The sequence below is a fragment of the Stylophora pistillata genome, chromosome 10 (assembly GCF_964205215.1).
Source record: "Stylophora pistillata chromosome 10, jaStyPist1.2, whole genome shotgun sequence".
NCBI lineage: Eukaryota > Metazoa > Cnidaria > Anthozoa > Scleractinia > Pocilloporidae > Stylophora > Stylophora pistillata.
Window position 1 is genome coordinate 3,118,069 of NC_142528.1, and position 16,478 is coordinate 3,134,546.

Consider the following 16,478-nt stretch of genomic DNA (forward strand, 5'->3'; position numbering starts at 1 on the left):
TGAAAAGGTTAAATGATTAATTTCATCCAGATGATATACTTTCTTGCTATCACTACGAAAACATAAAAATGTATTCTCTTAAATATATGCTCCGTTCACTCGCAATTGGACTGAGAAGAAAAAAGGACTTTTATACTGCAAGCGACAGAGATGTCAATGAACCAAAACATAAATTATCTTAAAAACGTCACAACAGGCTCCTCTTCCGAGAAATGTCTTAATGGAGCAAACTTAATTAAAGCAGAAATAATAATTATGAGTATTCTCTTAAATATATGCTCATTTCACTCGCAATTGGACTGAGAAGAAAAAAGGACTTTTATACTGCAATCGACAGAGATGTCAATGAACCAAAATATAAATTATGTTAAAAACGTCACAACAGGTTCCTCTTCCGAGAAATGTCTTTAATGGAGTAAACTTAATTAAAGCAGAAATAATAATTATGAGTTTCAAAGTTTTCTTCCTCGTCTTTGGCCACTCATACAAATATACAAACAGAATGAAATAAAAGTATAGTAGTTGACTTAAGCCAAAGTGCACTTCCTCTCTCAGTACACTCTTTACTAAAGCTTTCTTAATGGTTTTCGGGCGGCGATTGTTTATTCATTGGAAAAAGCTAATTTTAAGAAGGGCAAGTAAACCCGCCCTTGATTGAATTTACTAGTACTCACAATCGGCTGCGATGAATAATATGATTTTTAGGGAAAATAAAACAGTTCAGAATTATTCTCTTTTTCTCATGATTAAGTTTTCCCACAAACTCATGAAAATAACATAAAAAAGACAGTTGAATGTATTCCTAACTTTCGAAATGTTCAGTCCAATATTTGATTCCGACTCTGAAGTCTAAATTCGGTTTTCACCTCGCCGCTATGCTAATGAAATATAATGAAAATCCAGCGCGTATTTTACAAACTGAATTTGACAAACTTCATTCAAAAAGAAAAAAGAAAAGCAGTCATTGAAATATTATAAGATATCAGCGATGGAAAAATTACAGAAACTTCTCCTGTTGATGTTGATTTTGTGAGGATAGAAAAAAGGCATAGACTTGACGTGGTATCAGCAGATAAAAGGGTGCGGTAATTTTAGTATCAAGCAAACAAAACCAATTGACTGGGGAACTGACTGGCTGACTGACTGACTCACTGACTCACTGACTCACTGACTCACTGACTCACTGACTCACTGGTACCTGACCAGCTGAGTGACTGGTTGACTATCTGGTTAACTGACTGGTTCACTGAAGGACTTATTGCTTACTGACTGGCGTATGACTGGCTGACAGACTGGTTCACTGATCACTCGCACCCGACTTGTTTTTAAGCCTGAGTTGAGCTCGACAAGAGCTCGCACTTTTCACTTTTTGGCCAAATTTTGCAAAACACATCGCATTTCAGCTGGATTTTAATGTTTTCTTAAAGATTTCAAGCCCATGAAATGAAAAAATTTAATCTCGGCTTTTTTGCAAATACTTTCTGCGAATAGTGTTTTGCAAGCAGTTTCTGACCTTATCGCTGGTTTGTTAGCTCAGCCATTATATATCCTACTTATTGTCATTCGGTCCAAGCAAAACACCGCAGACGGCGATACCTTGGCATCCACCCCACTACTGGTCATGATATGTACACTGTGCACCGCTTCACATCTCAGCGTCATGGGTCCTCCCCATAGTCCGTCTAATAAGGTACCCCGGGTAAGAGGATATTTGTAAAAATCCATTGAAAACAGTGAACATGGACAGTATCGACGATTTAGTCAAGTCGATGAGTTTACCCGGGTTACCTTAGTATGTGTGAAGAGTTGGTGTTAGAAGACTATGGGGAGGACCCGTTGAGAGAGATTTGACTAGGGTCCAGGTTGACCACGCATTAACGGTCTCTCAGCTGCACAAGAAGTTCCTTCCACGCATTAGAAGAATTCAGAACGGCCGTTAATTTAAAATTCTCGCTGGATTGGTTGCTCGACAAACCGACTTTTGTGGGAATTTTTTTGGTGAACTTAAAGGGCAACTATTTGGCTTTCGTGCTGCCGAGTTTTGATTCAAGAGAAAGTATTTAAGAGTTGTTTTCGAGCGATTTTTGCGAGCATGTGTCAACAGAAGTTTCCGACCTTCCCCTATTTTATGCACGGTAATTTAGGGCGTCAAGCTAAAACACAGCAAAACGGCCTCAAATCGCGAGGAGAACAACACAGACTACTCTTTACGAAGGTAAGACTTTATTTCTTTGATTATTTCGCACAAATTTACATTTACGGAGCTCAAAAGCAAGTCCAGCTAAACCACTATACAAACTCTTTAATTCTATCAGTCATCACCGCAGAGATTCCAAGAGATCACTACGCATGCGCATAACTGGTCATTCTGCTACGCTTACGCTCCGCCATTACATGTGCGACTGGTCAAGCGAATCGAAATCAAAGAATATCTTCACCATCCTACCTCCTTTACAGACAATATATAAACCTCTACGTAAGGCGCTGCCTTACAAGGATAATTTGGTTGTTTTGCGAGGCAAAACTGTATTTAAAGCGTTTTATCGCTGTCTACCAATATGAATTCAGAGGGATCAACGCTGAGCGCGTTTGACATAATTGTAGAGGAAAATTGCCCCACGGCGCCGCCGGGGAAACAAGGGAGTGAGTGATGCTCCAACAGGCAAAACTCCCAATGCTGGTACAAGGAGAGAAAAACAACCAGCCTTAAAGGTCTCTAAGGTCAAAAAGGCTTCAAAGTCAGCAGAGACCATAACATCAAACACGATGATCAACGAGGAATCATCCAAAACGTCAAAAGGATTTGACGAACTCAGCCACAAAATTGACCAACTCACGGCAGTTGTAGGTAATTTCGCTCCCGTTATTGCCGAACTAAAGGCGGCTTATGATGCCGGCTTAAATGAGGACCCGCCTGACGATTGCGAGGACGATAATGGAGTCGTGGGGGAACCCCCGGCAAAAATGAGTAGGTCAAGCTCAGACAATGATAAACCCGTCGCGGACGGTTTAGTTGATGTACTTGTTCAGGAAGTCACTGGAGATGAACAAACTGGCAAAGCATTAAACGAGAAAATTGCACAAGTTCTTGATAATATCTTAGCTTCAGGACTGAGCGAGCACGTGTTGACGAAACGCAAAGAGGATATAAAACGGCCCGAAAATTGCAAACTGCTGCGGGTCACAAAGGTCAACACTGAAATATGGGATATTGCCCAGAAAACCACACGTAGTATGGATGCCAGAATCCAGAAAATGCAAGAAACCCTGATTAAGGGTCTAACTCCACTCGCCTACCTAACAGGGAAGGTAGGTGAGACAGTGGAAAACCAGGCTCCACTGCCAGCCCCAGAAGAAATATGGGAAAGCCTTACAAGGTCTGTGTTGCTGATTGCCGCTGCCAATCATGACCTCAATATGTGTCGTCGAGATCTTTTCAAGGTTGATTTGAATACAAACTACAAAACTATATGCAGTAGCAAAGAACCTGTCGGTTCAGAATTGTTTGGCGATGATTTGACAGAGCGACTGAAAACTGTCAAAGAGAGCAAAAAGGCAGCTCAACAACTCACAAAACAAAAGTATGGAGAGTCTTCTTCTAAAAGCACAAGTAACTCCAGGAGGAATTTTTTATCGCATCGCAGGGGGCGTGCCAATCAAGGACGCTCCCACAGAAGGGAACAATACAGCTACCCCCACAACTACTATCAAAAAGAAGTCAAAAACTATCAGTCGACAAAGACGACCAAACCACAGAAACAAAAATAGATGTGTCAAATGTGAGTATGACAGGGATTGAGGGAAATGGTGTGCCTCATTCCTCTGAAAATTTGACTGCAGCAGGGAACCCAGCCACCAAAGTGGCAGGTCGAATCTAAAATTTTTTCCAAAAATGGAGAGAGCTCACTCAGGACTCCTCCATATTATCTGCTATCTCTGGATACAAAATAGAATTTTTAGTACAACCTGTGCAGTTTTCTGTACCGGGGCCAATCAGATTTTCAGCTGATGAAAGCTCGAATATTGCTTTACAACTTACTCAGTTCCTTGACAAGGGAATCATAAAAGAAAGTCATCATGAACATGGACAGGTTATCTCAAATATATTTTTAAGGCCAAAGAAAGATGGTACATACCGTATGATTTTAAACCTCAAAGAATTAAACAAGTTTGTGGTTTTTCACCATTTTAAGATGGATTCAATTCACACCTGCACCCAATTAATGAGACCAGGGTGCTACATGGCCTCAATAGACCTACGAGATGCATACTTCTCTATACCAGTCCACAGGGAACACCAAAAATATTTAAAATTCTATTGGAACAACACATTATACCAATTTACCTGTTTGGCCCAGGGACTTTCGTCTGCCCCACGCCTTTTTACAAAAATTATGAAACCAGTTTTTGCTGCACTCAGGAGAATGGGGCACATCTCAAGTGGATACCTTGATGATTCATTTCTAGTTGGATACACATTTGATGAATGCCAACGTAATGTAAATGACACCCTTACCCTGCTTGAAGATTTGGGTTTTTTGCCACATAAAGAAAAATCTGTGACATCACCTACCCAAACAATTCACCACCTGGGTTTCATACTTAACTCCAGGGACATGACTATATCCATTTCAGATGAGAAATATCAAAAACTCAAAGGGGTAGCTCATGGGGTATTGGAACAAGCCATGCCCACCGTAAGGGAGGTTGCACAGCTTATTTGCATGATGGTCTCCTCCCTGCCAGGAGTTGATTATGGTGAATTGTACTTCCGCCAGATAGAAATAGAAAAGGCTGCTGCCTTGAAGTCTACTCATGGTGATTTTGACTCGTCCATGCAATTCTCTGGGAGAGCAAAATCTGATATTTTGTGGTGGATATCTAATGCCTTGATATCAAAAAGAAAAAATTGATAGGGGGAAAATCTCACAAACCCTATATACCGATGCATCTACCCAAGGTTGGGGTGCAAGCCTGGATGGCAATACTACTGGGGGAAGGTGGTCAGCCTCAGAATCCCACTATCACATAAACTACCTTGAACTCAAGGCAGTCTAACATGGGCTTCAAGCTCTATGTAAAAATCTAAACCAGACTCCTATCAAAGTGTTGACCGACAACACGACTGCTGTTGCTTATATCCGTAACATGGGGGGCTCCCATTCCCTGCCATGCAATCAAATGGCAAGGGAAATATGGGAGTGGTGTATCCCACGGGGAGTCTGGATTATAGTGAGTCACATCCTGGGGAAGGATAACATTGTAGCCGACAGGGCGTCCAGGATTTTTGATGGCTCAACTGAATGGAAACAAGATTCAAATATTTTCAGAGAGGTCACAAGAATTCTGGGACAGCCAAACATTGACATGTTTGCCTCACGACTGAATTGTCAGATTACCCCCTACGTTTCATGGTTCTCAGACCCAAATGCACTTGCTGTTGATGCATTTACAATTGAGTGGAGTAATTATTTTGTATATGCTTTTCCTCCTTTTAGTGTTTTGCCACACACACTGCCGAAGATCGAGAGGGAAAAGTCACTTGCAATCTTAATTGCCCCAAATTGGCCATCCCAACCCTGGTACCCCAAGCTCCTGCGTCTGTTGATCAAGAGACCCATTCTACTGCCTCCACAGAAGACCAATGTCCACTTGCCATTCAAGAGGGACAAACCTCATCCTTTTGGAGTGAAGCTCAAACTGATAGCCTGCCTTTTGTCAGGAGATCCCTTGCAAACAAAGGCTTTTCAGCAGCAGTACAGGCAACGATCTGTAACTCCTGGAGATCAAATACCCAGATATACGTCCATGTGGGACACTTCAATTGTTCTTCGATATCTTCAAACACTTCATCCACTATCGGATCTTAGTTTGAAAAACCTTACATACAAATTGATCATGATGTGTGCACTCGTAACAGGTCAACGCTGTCAGACAATCCATCTAATGAGCCTTAAGAATATGCATATGGATGAGGACAAATCTTATTTGTTTTACATTGACCAATTCGTAAAACAATCTGCACCAGGTAGGGAACAGCCTGTACTCACCATACCCAGATTCACCTCAGATTAGAAATTGTGTGTGACCTCAACACTTGAGGAATACCTGAGTAGGACACAAGACCTACGGGATGGGGAGAATCAGTTATTTATCAGTGTTATACGGCCATATAAGAAAGTGTCAAAAGAGACCATATCCAGATGGATTAAAGAAGTTATGGCACTCTCAGGCGTAGACACTACAATGTTTACACCACATAGCACACGAGCAGCTTCTACCAGCAAAGTGTTCAACAAGGTCCCCTTACAAACAATAATGAAATCTGCTAGCTGGAGGAGTGACTGTGTGTTCAACAAGTTTTATAACAAACCAATAGCAAGGTCAAGCGAAAATAGTTTTGGACATGTTCTTCTGTCTGCAATGTGAACACTTGTATATTTTTTACTGTCAGAACCCATTATGTTGTTGTCCTCTAATCCATATAGCGATTAGACTCACTCATTTTCAACTGGAGAGCTATCTTGTGAAATGTTAACATTTGTTCTGTTATGCAGTTACTTTGTCACAAGTCAGAGTTGGAACTCTAGTTATTTTTATGGGGGATGCATGTTTATCTCACCACCACCCCCACATTATGCAATCAGTTTTGGATGCTATGTTGGTGTTATACTCAGCTTAAATTCAGTGCTTGATTAAAGCAAACTTGATATTCTCCAGGGATGTCTCCCTTGTAGAATTGTGGATAATCAAAGTGACCACATGACTTTAAAGTCTCGTGGAATCTCTGCGGTGATGACTGATAGAATTATAAAATTAAACGAGACTTACAAAGTGAGTATGTAAAGATGAAATGGCTCGGATTTTTCTATTACACTAAAAACTGTTCCCAACTTACGTAGACAGAAATATTAGCGTTCGGTTTCCAATGTTATACCTATTGTTACTTACAGTTAGTCAGTTTTAAAAAATTCATCCTCTGTATCTGTTTTCGTTGCCGATTTTTCAATTCTCTCCATATCGAGAGTTGAAATGAGTTCATGATCAATCTTCCTACATGCAGCGAATCGCAGACATTTTCCTCATTAAATGGAAAAACAATCTCTTTGGTAAAATAGCCAATTATCGCGGCGACATGATAACTCATAACACATTTTGTTACCATAGCTATTTATAGCTGTTTTTGTAAGCTATCACGAAAAAACCTAAAGCAGAGTAGTATGCTTTTTAGACGAAGACACGACCGTGATAACCGGAACTCTGAAGTTTAACATGACTCTTACTCAAGTTTTTGAGAACTGAAAGGTATTTATCATGTAGGGTTTTCGAAAATTGCAAGCAATTTTTCGTAACTTATTCGATAAGAGCTTAATTCAGGGTAAATAGGAGTGACTTGGAAGAACTGAGTCGATTCTCAATATTTTGAAAAGCTTTCAGTATTTACGCGCCTATATTTAGAAAATTGTTCAGTATTCAGATTTCTTTCACTTCCTCCAACTTTATCTTGTGTGAAGGTGAGACAACAGACAAATTATCACAAACATGTTAGTGTTCTTTCTATTTCAAAGGAGTAAATTTCATCGCGGAAGCTAATAGAAAAAGATATAAGCTTCACATAAACTCTTCCTTTCTTCGTCATGCACGGTAATTAATGCTAAAAGAGGGAACTAACAAATATCGATTTTGTTGCTCTATTCGAAGCTTAAGACTACGTGTGCTATTCGCCAGACACGCTCTTCTCCCAGCCTTTTTTTAATGTTTCTTTGTGCATCTTTAAGAAGGGCAGGTGAGCTCGCCCCCGCTCGAACTGACTGGTGCTCACAATTTCAATGATGAATAAATTGTTTTAAATAAAGTAATATAAATGTTTCAAAATTTTCTCCATTCGCAAAAATCTCAGCCATTTCACGAATCCAGCGAGGGAACCTCAAGGTTAACAAACTGTCAAGACCTCAATAAATGTATTTCTAACTTAAGAAACTCACATCCGCTTCTGATTCTGAATTACAAATTCCCTTTATTTGGTGCTCAACAGTATGCAAATAGATTTAAATAAAAATCCGTAATGCTTCTTACAAAGTGCATACCCTAACATGCATTATAACATCATGACGTGTGTTTGTCCAATGTCACTCCTATTGAGTTACAATGGTATAAATCTCTTAGTACCTACGGCCGTGCGGATATATCGTGGCGTATGCAGTCACATTCGGCTGCAACGTTCCAGTCCAATTCAGCTGCGAGAGGCTAGAGAAGCTGTAATTGCTGTCGGCTATGCCTCGAGCAACTTTTAAGCTTCGATGGCGCTCTCTAAACTTCCCGCGTGCATCCGTGTTCTGTAGCTCTTTGTAAGAATCTTCTCACTTTGAAATGAAATTGTCGCACATTAGAATGAAATAGTCTCGCTTTGTCATTAAAAAGCTGTGATAATGTTTTCTAACAATCCATGTTAAGACGTCGTTTTTAAATTAGGTTTTTAAAGGGACACGAGTTGTTTTAATTATTTTTATTAGTTTCCCACCATTTCTGCACCTTGTATATTATAGAAAGTTATAATCCCGGTAGGAACATAGGTTACGTTATTACGCCCTATGTTTTTTTTTTCCTTTTTCAATTAGCTCAGCATCTAGAAGTTCAGTATTAGGATAAGAAAACTAATAATAATGACGAAGATGGTGATGCAGGACTTTCGCCATAACGGACACTATCTGCACTTCCACAGAAAGACCGAGCTGTTACAAAGTGCGACAGGCTTTGTTACAAAGTATGGCAGCTCTTTTAATACAGAGTGCGACAAGCTTTATTAACTTTATTACAAATTGTGACGGGTATTCCGTAATAAAACGAAACAATTTATATCTCAATAAACATACGCTAAGCATGAACCAGTCGTTAAATCATTTAAGGAGAGAAGGTCATTCATCTTGCCATTTATTAACTTTGAACTGAAGTGAGTTCAGTCATTCGCATACAACAGGGTATAGGCAATATAAAGCTAAGCAAATATGTCACCTGTTTTTACGTAATTTTATGAGAACAGAAAGTAACAGGCGAACGTTTTATGTGATATGTGATATCGTTGGCTATAAGGGAGCGAACACTACACGATCGATAGGATGACGATCTCCAGTCAGAAAGCTGGAACTCAGTTTACTGTAAACTTCTTTGTGGCGATGTTCACAGTAGTTTTCTTTTTGACCACAGAATGGAAGTCTGGTACATCGTTAATCTCGTCTTGAACGCCATAACATCTTTCACCACCATTGTGTTCAACACTTGTACAATCTACGCGATGAGGAAAACTTCTTCTTTACCGGGACCTTTCAAAACACTTCTCCTGAGTCTTGCAGTTTCTGATCTTATCGCTGGTTTGTTAGCTCAGCCATTGTACATCCTACTAATTGTCATTTTGTCCAAGCAAAACACCTCGGAGAATTCCTTGGCATCCACCCTGCTACTGGTCATCGTATGTGCTCTATGCACCGCTTCACTTCTCAGCGTCATGGCTTTGAGTATAGAAAGGTTCCTTGCTGTTCATCTTCATCTCAGATATCAGGAGCTTGTGACTCACAAACGCGTTGTTGGTGCAGTGATCGTGAAATGGATATCAAGTGTGGGTATTTCACTAGTTTGGATTTGGAGGAAGGCGTATACAGCCTTCTCCTTCGTCGCAATAATTTGGAGTCTTTGTTTCGTTTCCATGACAATTGTTAATTTTAGACTATATCAAGCTATCAAACGCCACAGAAACCAAATCCAGGCAAGCTTACATGTACAGCAAGTAGCACAGCATAGCCAGGTAGAAAGTGCTACAAAGCCGAGAAAATCTGCAGTCAGTACACTGTATGTGTATCTTGTGGTTTTTGTTTGTTATTTGCCAATGTATTGTTGTATTATTTTCATTGCAATACATGGAAGTGCAGACAGTTTCCTTCGCTACTCACGGACCGTTATGTTTTTCAACTCTTCATTGAATCCTGTTATTTACTGTTGGAGGATAAGACCAATTCGTCAAACCATGATGGACGTACTGCGGAACATATTCCCATGCAAGTCGGCATCAGAATCAGTGCCAACGAAATCTTCGCATGAAAGAACAAGAACAGCACATGGCATCCACACTACGAGAAATTTACAAGAAAGTTGAGGCGGTTGTGACCTTAATTTTGACTGAGTAATTAGTACACTTTTAGTACTGTGTATAGCACTTATAACAAAAATCGTTATGAAAAATAATGCGTTCTATCATAAGACACATGAATACTTGGAATAAAAATCTTAATTTTAAGCGCTCCAATAAGAATCATATCGATGCTCTTCTGGTTTTGATCGGATTTTGTTAGAAAAATTTGTGGGCTACTGATGCTCAATGTGCCATTAAAAAAAAAAAACCGTGACAGTAAAAGTGGGTTTCTGTGACAATCTTTGTTGTGTTAGGATCTGAGTGTTTGATAAAGCCTTTGCAACGACGTTTAGTAGAAAATGAAGATAACATATTTGAAGCCTCATTGATGACTTCTTTTCTTTATCTGACACTGACATACTTCATGCAAAGCGTATATGGTGTAAATTTTTTTTCTCTCCGCGCTTCAATACAAATATTCCTGAAAATAAACCATTTTTCATGATGAAAATCTGAGTCTGATGTTATTATCAAAATAGAGGAAATGGGGCTTAGCCTTTCGGAGAAACACCGATGAATTCTGAATAATCAACATCGCTTAAGCTTTCAGTGCCTCGCAGGTTTTTCTGCACACCTGCAGCCGAAAGTCGTTTTTCTTAAGTTGTACTGTGTTCCTATTGGTCAAGCTAGACCAAACTCTGAGGCACCCTTTAATCGGGAGTTCAGAGTTAATTTCCTACGCGATAGTCATGGGAATTCTTTCTGTAGCGGCTTATCAGTTAATTGGTTGATACTCAAGCGCGTTAGAACTGGTTTCATTCTTCTTCCTGTAGCCCTTGTGTTTTAAAAAATGTCCAGAACAGTTACGCTATGCTGACAATTCTCCATGTGAATTTTTTGGTTTTTCTTGACGGAAATGATTGAAGTACGTAATCAAGTTCTTTTGCGTCATTGCCACCTGGTAGAGGAAGTATTAATGCTTCAGACCGCAGCGTTGAAACAAAAATATTTTTTCTTGAAGGGAAATCAGTTGGTACTTAGAAACTTGGGACTCGTACAGTAGAGTTACGGTTTCGTTTCAATTTTTCACAAAAACAAAATGAAAAAAATAACCGTTTAATTTGTCTGAGTGACGTATGATCATCTGGCACACTTCATTGGAACAAATTTTCCAAACTGTCATCCTCTCAGGTCACTGTTTAAATAGGTAATCTTTAATTTGATTCTAGTTTGATTCACCGTTTTAAAACCTGAGTTGTGAGTCTCGCTGCCCCCGCTATGCATTAGCATATTAGACAATCCCAATATGTAAAGTAGAGGTTCGTTTCATGAAATATAGGAAATTCAAAACTCTTTTACTTAAATCTTAGAAATTTATGTCAGTTCAAGAAAAAGGACGCGAATGCTATTTGCGAATTTTGATTGAAACGTTTTGAGATAACTAGGATTAATGTGGATCTTATTGATACAGAATTTTGATGACCGGCCTTTCGTCAACAAAGATTAAGTTATCGGTAGCTCCCCGTCGCGTGGTCGCCGGTTCACCACTAAGCACAGCTCCTCGCCACCGTGAAACACAGGAGATTGTTTGACATAATACAGAATAGAAATGCAAGAAAGAAGAGTCAACCTGGATAAGTGCGACCATCATTAATTTTGACTTGAACGCATCATCAGCCCCGATACGGATGTTACTAAAACTGGTTACGAGGAACTGAGAACGGGGAACGGGGAACGAGGAACGGGGAACGGAGAACGGGCAACGGGCAACGGGCAACGGGAAACGGAAAATCAGGAACGGGGAACGGGGAACGGGGAACGGAGATCGGGGAGCGGGGAGCCTCATAAATTTAGTTTTTTTCTGGCACACATTGCAGGTTGCATAGAAATCAAATCCTCGGAGAGGTAAGTATCTTACAATTCATGCACAACATTTGAACAATCAAATCAGAACTACAAGCTCGCGGCATTTATTCTTATATTCATAGAGTAATTGTACTGTAAGGTAATGAAGTTTACCTCCAATATCCTCACTGTTACAACCTAGCAATGTCAATAATGTTGTAAAGCAAACAGCTGAATGACTTTCACGCCCATTATGGGAATCACTTTCTCTTGAATATGATCAATGCAGTGTAAATATTATTGTAAGCATTAGCATGAATGTGAATTCATACACCTACATTCTTGAAGACATAACTGATATTTTCCTGTTAAATTAAATGTTATTAAAAGTTCTGTCAATGTTTGATTTCTCTATTGTTTACATAGAAGTTTATGGGTCGATACAATGATATGTTCCTGATGTTATTTTGCGGTAAGGTAAGCAGATATCTGCATGCAGTAACTTTAATAACTAGGCTGGTTATTACGTTTCCTAGCTCATTTTTGTTAATATAAAATATTACCTCCTTGCTACTTATCTGCAAAAAAAACTGTTGGGCAATGCAAACAACCAACATACCCAAACCCTGCCACAATTATGTAACATCTTTTGTTCTGCCACGGAAGTTGAGAAATTGCTAAGAAATTTGAATATTTACAAGTCCCCCGGGCCCGACTACATATCACCTCGCATCCTAAGAGAATGTGCTCAAGTGTTGTCATCTCCACTGGCTTTATTTTTGAATACATCCTTCTCTCAAGGTCAACTACCAAGTATATGGAAGTCGGCCCACATCACTCCAGTCCATAAGAAAGGGAGCAAAAATCTCATGGAGAACTACCGCCAAATATCACTGACTTGTATTGTTTGCAAGATTGCAGAAGCTGTGGTAAAGTCCCGTGTGGTCGACTTTTGGTCAGACCTCAATCTTTTTAATCCAGACCAATTTGCGTATCTAAGGGGTAAATCGACGTTGGCACAATTACTTACATGTTACAATGACTGGGCAAAGGCTAGGAATTGCTCGCAACAAACGGATATCATCTTCTTAGATCTCTCCAAGGCTTTCGACAGCGTGCCACACGAGCGCTTGCTGCTGAAACTACAACGGTATGGGATAGATGGCTCTCTACTACTGTGGATTAGAAATTTTTTGACGAATAGAAGGCAGCGTGTAGTGTTAAGGGGCAATTGTTCAGACTGGTCACCCGTGATTTCAGGTGTGCCTCAAGGAACAGTACTCGGCCCAATCCTATTCATTATTTATATAAATGATATTTCGGCAAACATTGCATCAACCGTGAAAATCTACGCTGATGATACTAAAATCTATCGCAAGATCATGGAGCCTGATAAGGATATACCAGCCTTACAGCTGGACTTGAACAAATTAAGCGATTGGGCTAACAAGTGGCAGTTGCGCTTTAATCCTGAAAAATGTGAAGTTATGAGTGTAACGCACAGTAGAGACAGATCCAAGCCTAGTTATTCCCTTGGTACGCAACTAAAATCTGTCGACAGCGCCAAGGACCTAGGGGTCACAATAAACTACGATCTATCTTGGGGTAAACACGTTTCCTACATAGTAAACAAGGCGAACAAAGTGTTGGGTATAATTAGGCGATCACTTGGAAACGATAATCGCTATGCGTTTTCCTGCCTCTTTAAGTCATTAGTAAGACCTATACTCGAATACGCTGTCCCCGTCTGGAGCCCCTACCAAAAAAAAGATATCGAATCCTTGGAAAAAGTCCAAAGAAGGGCATCTCGGTTGGCATTAAAGCAAAAACGCGAAGAAATGAGCTATGAAGACCGCTGCCGCCTACTGAATTGGCAAACTTTGGAGAAACGAAGAGAGTTTTTATCTCTGATCCAGTGCTACAAGATAGTTCTGGAAATAGATAGTCTTCATTTTTCGGACTTTTTTGAACTTACTAAATGTAATCGAACTAGAGCCAATCACGATTATAAGCTCTACGTAAAAATAGCTATCGTAAATTGCTACAAATTTTCTTTTTTTGTACGGATCGTTAATATGTGGAATAATTTGCCTAAAGATATTGTACACGCAGGATCATTGACTTTATTTCGTAACAGACTAAAGATTTACATGAATATTGATTGAGATGATGGTAAACAGTTTTTAATTATCTGTATATAATGTTTTGATCTTTTTATTCGGGGAATCTTTTATATAGGGTTAACCTCTAGAATATCCCCTTTCGAGAGATACTTTTACAATTTTTATTTTCCTTTCTCTTGAATAAAGTATTGTATTGTATTGTACAAGATGCAAATTTCAAGAAGGAGAAACAAAGAGGGACGTCAGAACAGATGGTGGCAGCCATTGCAGAAACGTTGACTTCGAATACTCGCCTCAGAATACTAGGCTTCGTGGCTTCGCCTTGGCAGTAGTTAAATAAAAGCGAGTCGTCTAATTTCGCTGCAAGCGGCGACCTAGCGATAAAATCAGTGTTTGTAAACATCGTTTACGCCGCCATTTTGAATTCTCAGGTGGGTTACCGTTGTACACCCGTTCCCTATTCGCCGTTCCCCGTTCCCCTTTCCCCTTTCCCCGTTCCTTATTATCCCTTTCCCGTTACCAGTTTTAATAACATCCCCCGATAGCCATCATTTTGAACAATTTAACAATCCACGTCATGAGAAAGACTGTCGTCGTCACCAAAGCTTCTAAAAATATTACTGCTGAGTCTTGCTGTCTCTGATTTTGCTGTTGGTTTAATAGCCCGGCCATTATTAATTGCATTGAAGATTTCAAGGTACTATAGCCCATTTACTGTCAAGTTGTTCGGTGGAAATCTGCATGCACTTTCTAACACATTGTTCCTCGGTGTCATGGCTCTGAGCGTGGACAGTTTCTTGGCTGTTCAAATTCATCTCAGATATTAGGAGCTTGTGACGTACAGGCGTGTCGTTGGTGTGGTGATTTTACCGTGGGTGTTAAATATTGTTTTTTCAGCAGTTTCCTTGAATTGGATCCACCTTAAAGTTGTAGTTATCGTAATTTGGAGTATTTGTTTTATTTGCATAGCAGTTATAAGTTGCAGACTTTATTTTGCAGCAAAACGCCATAAAAATCAAATTGAAGCCCTACAAGTTCAACAAGCAGCGCCGAATGGTGAATGGACGATGCTAGGAAGCAGAGAAAATCTGCAGTCGTCAGGGTATTCTATTTATATTTTGTATTCATAGTTTGTTACATGCTAATATATTCTTACTAGTGTTGTTGTCCGGTTAAATTTTGGGCTACATCGCTTCAGCAGCACAGCATCATGTCATTTTTATTGTTTCTCTCAGACTCTAACGTTTGTAAATTCCTCGTTGAGTCCAATTATTTACTATTGGAGAATGAAAGACATTCGATATTCTACCATTGGCATACTGCGACAGATATTTTCATGTCAGAATTATGGATGATCAAGATAGAAAAATTTTACAGAACTGACTCGGCTTTCCATTCATGTGTCTACAACATTTGAATTCCTAAGATTTTTAAGATTTTGCTTTAAATTTATGTAACAGTGACTTTTAAACCTACTAAATTGAGGTTGGAAAGGTTAATAATGTCTTAGTAACTTAAGTATAAACTTCGCTCAGAATTCGATCATATACATTTGTTGCCTCCTTATTCGGGGTGCGTTTTGGAAAATTTAGCAAAGTACCGACCCTGTAGTCTTTTGTATGTATTCAGTGATTGTGTCAAGCGATTTTAGCCACCCTCCCTTTGAAAAGAAACTAGTTCACGGACGCAAGTTTATGCCTTATTCCAAACAAAATTATTCGACTGCAACACCCCTGGAAATAAATTTTGGTATGGTAAAAAGAGGAAATATTCAAGATCACAAGATTTTCTACCGGTTTACGATCATTGCTGGTGCAGAAGATTATAAATCATTCATTTCTTGATTGGCATCAACTTTACAGCTAATCAGGCAAAACTGACAATGACACAGTTTTTTGTCGGGTGGGACAAAGCAGGATTTACATACATACTTTAGTTTATAGAAGGTTGCGCAGTTTGTAAAACTTAGTGGAGTATTGATGCGAAAGATTATATGAAATTAAAACTGATAAAAGTAAAGTGATTATTCAAAATAACTGAAATCGAATGCCGGTTAACGGGCCCCCTCAAACTGAACATTGACTCCTCTTAGATGTCAAGACCCAATCTGGTACCCAAGCAGCTATGGTTAATAAAGCTTAGGAGCTAAGACTCCTTAATCCCAAGGGACCAGTCCTTATTTATTGCCTTAGGGAGTGGGAGATTCCGAGGGGATCCCATGGTTTTTTCAGGGAGAGCGGAGGAGGGATCGGTCGTTGTCAACAGAGTATAAAGGAGAACTATAGAATACTGACTAACAATTTACTGTCAATGAGCGTAGGGGGTTATAGGACTATTACAGAGCCTTATAGGGGCATCTGGTGAATTTATCTTGACTCAACAACCAG

The 16,478-nt window shown here is 39.6% G+C and overlaps 2 protein-coding genes across 2 annotated transcripts; both read left to right on the forward strand.

Moving 5' to 3' along the window:
- The first annotated feature begins 2,311 nt into the window (after window positions 1-2,311).
- On the forward strand, window positions 2,312-3,768 carry LOC148721403 (uncharacterized). Its single transcript, XM_088736162.1, has one exon. The coding sequence runs from the start codon at window positions 2,767-2,769 to the stop codon at window positions 3,766-3,768; it is 1,002 nt and encodes a 333-aa protein (XP_088592288.1). The 5' UTR covers window positions 2,312-2,766.
- A 3,442-nt stretch (window positions 3,769-7,210) lies between these two features.
- Window positions 7,211-10,153, forward strand: LOC148721404 (melanocyte-stimulating hormone receptor-like). Its single transcript, XM_088736590.1, has 2 exons — window positions 7,211-7,305; window positions 9,205-10,153. Exon 2 carries the CDS (start codon window positions 9,206-9,208, stop codon window positions 10,145-10,147), a length of 942 nt encoding a protein of 313 aa, XP_088592716.1. The 5' UTR covers window positions 7,211-7,305; window position 9,205; the 3' UTR covers window positions 10,148-10,153.
- Window positions 10,154-16,478: the final 6,325 nt, after the last annotated feature.